This window comes from Maylandia zebra, linkage group LG15 (assembly GCF_041146795.1).
Source record: "Maylandia zebra isolate NMK-2024a linkage group LG15, Mzebra_GT3a, whole genome shotgun sequence".
Taxonomy (NCBI): Eukaryota; Metazoa; Chordata; class Actinopteri; order Cichliformes; family Cichlidae; genus Maylandia; species Maylandia zebra.
The window spans coordinates 28,899,938-28,905,937 of record NC_135181.1 but is presented as its reverse complement, the minus strand read 5'-3'; the positions used below and the strand labels follow the sequence as shown (position 1 = coordinate 28,905,937).

General features: G+C 39.2%; 1 protein-coding gene across 1 annotated transcript in view; it reads left to right on the top strand.

The window, feature by feature from the left end:
* Positions 1-309: 309 nt before the first annotated feature.
* The window catches only part of tnfrsf21 (tumor necrosis factor receptor superfamily, member 21), a 194,306-nt gene continuing 188,615 nt past the window's right edge, over positions 310-6,000 (top strand). The window contains exons 1-2 of the mRNA XM_024805712.2: positions 310-550; positions 1,699-2,091. Coding sequence (XP_024661480.1) covers positions 2,056-2,091 — 36 coding nt within the window. The 5' untranslated portion in view covers positions 310-550; positions 1,699-2,055. The remainder of the gene's footprint in view (positions 551-1,698; positions 2,092-6,000) is intronic.

Here is a 6,000-nt window from a genome sequence, read left to right as displayed (position 1 = left end):
ACCATGACTCAGTGACTTTATGTTTATGTACTTATTGTTATTACTTTCATTATTATTCATGGCTGTTTTGGGATGGTTTGTGTTTGGGATTTTAGACACTGGGTTCTGGGTTTGTGCTCCCTCTGTTGGTCCCTGGTGTTAGTGTTCCCCTGTCTCGTCAGGTTAATCAGGTCCAGCTGTTTCCCCCATCTGTGTGTGATTTCCCAGTGTCTCTTTGTGTATTTATAGCGTGTGATTTCCTCTGCTCCTCGTCGCGTCGTCTGTATTCCTACCTGGTGTAATCCTCTGCGTGTTCTCCCTGCTGTTCTCCCTTGATGTTCAGGTTTGCCACTCCTCTGTGTAGTTTATCCCAGTTTAGTTTCGTCCTTAGTTCTGTTTGCCATCTCCACTTTGTGTTTGTTATTAACAATAAATCACCCTCACATCTGAATAAGTGCTGCATTTTGGGTCCTCCTTCCACTTTCCACACAGCCGCTGCCCCGGACCGTGACAGTTAATTAATAAGAAAACTCCAGACGATTCCATTCTGAGCTGAAGAAGCTTCTGATAGGTTAGTAGAGTCCATGTGAGTAAATTGGTGGCACACCTGTGGATGCATATAAGGCAAAACACAGAGCCTGTTTCTTTGACATGGGGAAATCAAGAGATTTCAACCAAAACACCAGGAAAAGAACTGTGGAGCTCCATAAGTGTGGCTCAATTTTGAATACAATTTGGTGCTATTTGCAATTAAGAAATACAGATAGTTTCTCTCTTTACTCTTAAAGTTAACAAATATGTTTTTTATATTTATCAATCTAAAAAAATAAACATTTAGTCTGATTTGATGTTACAATTAAAAAAGTGTTTGTGTTTTGATCTGAAGAGTACATAAATATGTGGTTTCAACTGTATATTTGATGATTGTCAGCACAAAGAGGGAGAGAGAGTAACAGAGAGGGAGATGGAGAATGAGGACAGAACAGAGCAGGTGAGACATACATGTTAGTCAAATGGTTCTTTACCAAAAGTATCACCGTATCATAGGTCCTCATGTATCTCGTACCTAGTGTTTCTTTTTAGGTTTGCTATTTTTCAAATTCTATATTTATTAAGTTATGCAGGCTTGTATGCACAACAAGGCTAAATAATTATACAAACTTTTCTCAATCTAAATAGTGTACTTTGGTAGAATTAAAAAAACAAGTGTAGTGCAGGTCTATGATGATTTTTAGTGCTACTATCATCTAGTTCTGATTCTGATTCTGTCTTGGTTAAATCCTAAGTAGTCCTGATTTTGAACTGTTGTAGTCCTGTTTTAATTCCGGATCAGTTTAGGGGTCTGGTTGAATTGGGGTTTAGTCCTCGTGTCTTGATACAGCCCCGATTTTGTTCTGCCTTGCTGCTTAATTAAAAAACTAGTTTAAGGTGTCCTGCACATGTGATATATATTTTTCCCTATAAGAAGTCATTCTTTTTTGAACCAAACTCAAAACAGAGCCTATTAATCTTTCAGTCATTTCTAAAAAAAAAAAAAAAAAAAAAAAAATCCCACATGCATACTACCCTTTAGGGCTAAACCCCGGGTGTTTCAAATGTCTTCCACTGCAACCCCTGTTTTCCTAACCAGAAGCGGGGTTCAATACACGTGCACGACTCATTCGTGACTGGGATTGGCCGACAGCCCTTCGCTAAGTCCCGCCTCTCGCTTTACGTCAGCAGTGTCTGTGGAGGACTGCAAGAGCGGACGGAGAGCCGCACTGCACGCTGACAAGCCAGGACAGGGCGAGGCGGCGGTCCCGGTGTATGCCCCCATCCATCATCGCTATGGGAATTACCACAGCGTTGTCTGTGAAGCAGACCCTCACCTCGCATCTAAAACCGGTTCACCTGGAGACACAGACTATAAAACACTGCAGTGGAGACTGTCGCTGCTCAGAGCCGGGCTCAGCTTCTCTCCTCCGGTAAACTGAGGAGGACGATGATGATGATGATGATGACTAACATCTATAGATGAGAAGTCTTTCTCAGGCCGTCACCTTGGACCTCTGCTCGACCTTCATCTGTATACTCTAAATGAGGACCATGCCTGCCATGTGTGTATCCGCAGTGGTGAGTACATCCCATTTCAATTCACCTCCGTGCATGTTTTTCTTTCTTTCTAAGTACTGCTCTAGCAGGTTCTTCATTTAAAGGGCCAGTGCCTGTTTTTTTGCCCCCTGCTCTGATTCAACTTAAAATGAATTATCCAAATTTCTTTAAGAGTTGACACGTGAAGAATTTATTTCGTTATTTTTTCACTCATTTATTATTTTTTCAGTTCAACGTTTGAAAACTGTGTCACGAGTCTCAGTCAGTGGAAAGATGGAGAAAGAAATGCCACTCAACAGTCTGTTGTTTAGCCCTGTTGCACTGCGAACAATTAAAACGTCAGTCAGCGGAGTTTAAACTGATAGGTTTTTGTCACAGCTGATAAAGAATATGGCTCTAGATATTTAAACACACAAACAAATAATTAAATAATTTAAAACTGTAAAAAAAAAGTAATGGTTGTTTTACAAATGTTTTACAATTCCACTTGATTTTCATTTTAAAAAGTCAAAGTATTATTATTATTATTATTATTATTATTATTATTATTATTATTATTATGGCCATCACTCAAGTTTTAGGGATGGGTGAGCTGATGTTTTCATGCATTTTAATATAGTTAGTGTCATCATTCCAGCCTTCGGGCAGATGAGACTGTGCCTTTGTCTCCTCCCAGTCATGTTGACATGTGCTAAAAAAGAGTGAAGTGTTTCCCTCAGTAGACATCATACTTATTTCATCAGGGCAATTTTATGGAGTTCATAGCTTCGTGCTTGGTGTATTTCTAGCGTTTAAAAAAATAATTTATTTGAAAAAAAAAGCTTTTGCCATGATTATATATTATATTTGATTTTTATTTTCAAACGATTTAAAGCTTTAAACCCCTGCTTTACTGCAGTGGTTAATGCATGTGACTAAGGGGTAATAACAATTTAACATCTCCACTAGGAGTTTCAAACAAGCAATTAAAAAGTACCATCTGCTATGATCTACTGCAATGCAATATAAAAGGTTTGGAGCATGCTGGCAGGACTAACACACAATTTATACTTAACACTACTGCATGGCTACACCTCTTTGCAAGGGTCTGTCTGTGTGATGTTAATGGTGTCATCTAATTATCTCCATAAGAACTGATTTGTGTGGACCTTACACGTGTTAGGCTACAAACACTGTCAGCTGCATTCTGTCTATTATATATCTATTTATGCATTTTTTTAAAAAAAGTGTCCCAACAAAAGTGAGATCAGGTTTAGTTCGAGTTGTTGCATGAAACTTTAGTTGTTGCTTTGAATTTGCCAGTTGCCTGTGTCATGTCATGTTGCCTGTTGGAAAACAGACAGACAACTGCTAGGGTAATGGCATGTTTTACAATGTATTGCATTAGACTAGTCTGCAATGGATGATGTAAAGTACAGATACAACTTCAAATCCTGGGTTTGGTCATTAATAAACATGCTCAGGTTTTGGGTTTCACTTTTAAGCTTTTATGCTTTTTTTCTTCTTTACAACATATTTTAAAATAAGACCACAGCCAATGTAAAAGTAAAATCTCTAAAATGTATAAAAAGTAAAGCCAATGCAAAGTGCCTTAAACACGTTTTCTGTTTATTGGCCACCAAGGTTTGATGCTTAGCAAAAAACTTGCAATGGAATCTTATAGAAGTCTATAGGAAAATGGCTTTCTGCCTTTATCCATGGAAACACTTTCCTACTTAACTTATGGGCTCAGTAAATTGTGCATTTATGACACGCCCCTTTCTCATCACATCTAGTTTCAAAAGACCAGGATGTGAAAACTGTGAAAACACTCAGCCTGATGCTTCAAAACATGAGATTATAAATCATTGTCCAATAGTGAATGATATCACAAGAAATTCACCTTGTATGATACTAGAGACAGTTTAAGAGAGAGGCATGGCATGTGAAAAGTCAGACATTAGCAAAGATGGCAGTGACATACAAAAAAATAAATAAACACTTTTAATTATGTAATTTTCCATTTTGTTCTGCGGTGATGTTAAATGGAATCCAGCCATTAATAATATCATGACAACTAATTAACTTCCTTGAGCAGTTATTTTGAAGCATTTTCTAAATTAACTAGTGGCCATCCACCAGCTCCCAGAGAAGAGTTGTGTAAACAAGTCGTGTGTGAATATTATTCACACTCACCTTTTTTTAATGCAGTACAGACTGCGTGTTTTCACAGGATGAATTTGTGGAATTAATGTTTTTGGATCATACTTGATTTTTCAGATTGTTTGGACGCAAAAAACAGATCTGACCAACGAGAACATTTGGTGCGCTCGTAGTTCAAACGTACATTGGTACTGAACATACAACGATATATAAATAGTTAAATATTACTATTTTACATCAGACCCGAGATCAGATAGAATCAGTTAGAACCTGTTGTGGTCCCAACTCTGTCACGAAAAGCTTAAACTGACCCACTGACATCCTAAAATATGCACAAAAGTGTTATAGCTTTAACTCATGGATCAAACCATGAACTTCTCCCTGGTGCTGCCTTCTTGTGAGAATTGGATGAACCATGAATCTCTGTTTTTTTCTTTTTCAGGACCGGCTCATCATCACTTTACATTTTTTCACAGTGCATTTTTCGAGGACAAATTTTTCTAAACACTCAATGCTGCTGATGTTTCTATATGTTACCCAACAAATTTGCATCCAAAATTTCGGGATTCTGTGACATTTTTTCACTAGGTGGCCTTTAGGGTTCAGCTTTAGTAGGGTTAGGGATAGATTGAGAAACGAGAACAAATTCTGTTTGTGTATGCCAACTAAAAAATCCATACTTCAATTGGCATTAATAGCATCCCCAGGCTTCTACCTTTCTACCTATAAAACCCGGAGAGCAGTCAAATGGTGGAAGTGGAAGCTAAATTGGCTAGTCATTCATATGTATATTAGGTCGTTACCTAGGAATTCTGGAGGGAGGGGAGTGGGGGTGAGTGATTGAGGGGGTGGGGGAGTGGAGTGTTTCAGTTTGCCATCTTAGGGAGAAATCAACACATGTCCTTTGTATGTCCTTTGTTGCTGACATTTATTGATGAAAACTGTACAAAAAACCAACCATTTGTACACATATTTACAAATAATGATAAAAAGTGAGTGAGTACATTTCAACATTTTCAGCAATCACTCACAATCCTGGCACTGCCACGGTATCTGTCGTCTGCATTTACCACATGTGTACCTGTAGCAGTGAACACATCGCACAGTGGCCTGATTTTTTTTGCATCTGTGTACTTGGATTTTAGGTCGCAAGCCACCCAAAACTTGATCCCAAACTTGTCAGGTTTACTTGCAATATACTGCAGGAAACAGCACCGAGTCTTTGATGGGAAAAGCTGTTCATCAACGGTGATATGTAGACCAGGGTTGTAGCACGTGATGCAGTTGGTGACAAATGATCCCCACACACTGGAAATTGCAGCGAACTTATCAGTCTTTGCTCGATCACTGCGGGTGGACTTGTCATCAAAGCGTAGGTGTTGCATGATGTCTTGGAAGCGGTTTCGTGCCATAGTTCCAATTATCTGTGGGTTTCCCAGGTTTGCTGACCAGCAGTCATTTACCGATGGAACCCTGTAAACCCCCCGCAAGATGACAATTGCAATAAATGCCATTAGTTCAGGGAGGTCCATGAACCAATGAACATGCACTGCACTTAGCCTAATCCTTCATTGAAGAATCTTCATTGAAGAATCCTCTCCAAGGAAAGAAAATTCATCGCCCTGAAGAATCCTCTGGTGTACGGACCTCCTCTCCAAGGAAAGAAAATGCAGAGAAGACTCACTACTCAGCAGGCGTTGGAAATGATCCTGACGGAAGTCGACCCTTGTGACTCGGATGGAGAAGACCTAGCAGTTCAGCCGGATTCGGACTCAGAGCTGTCTGATC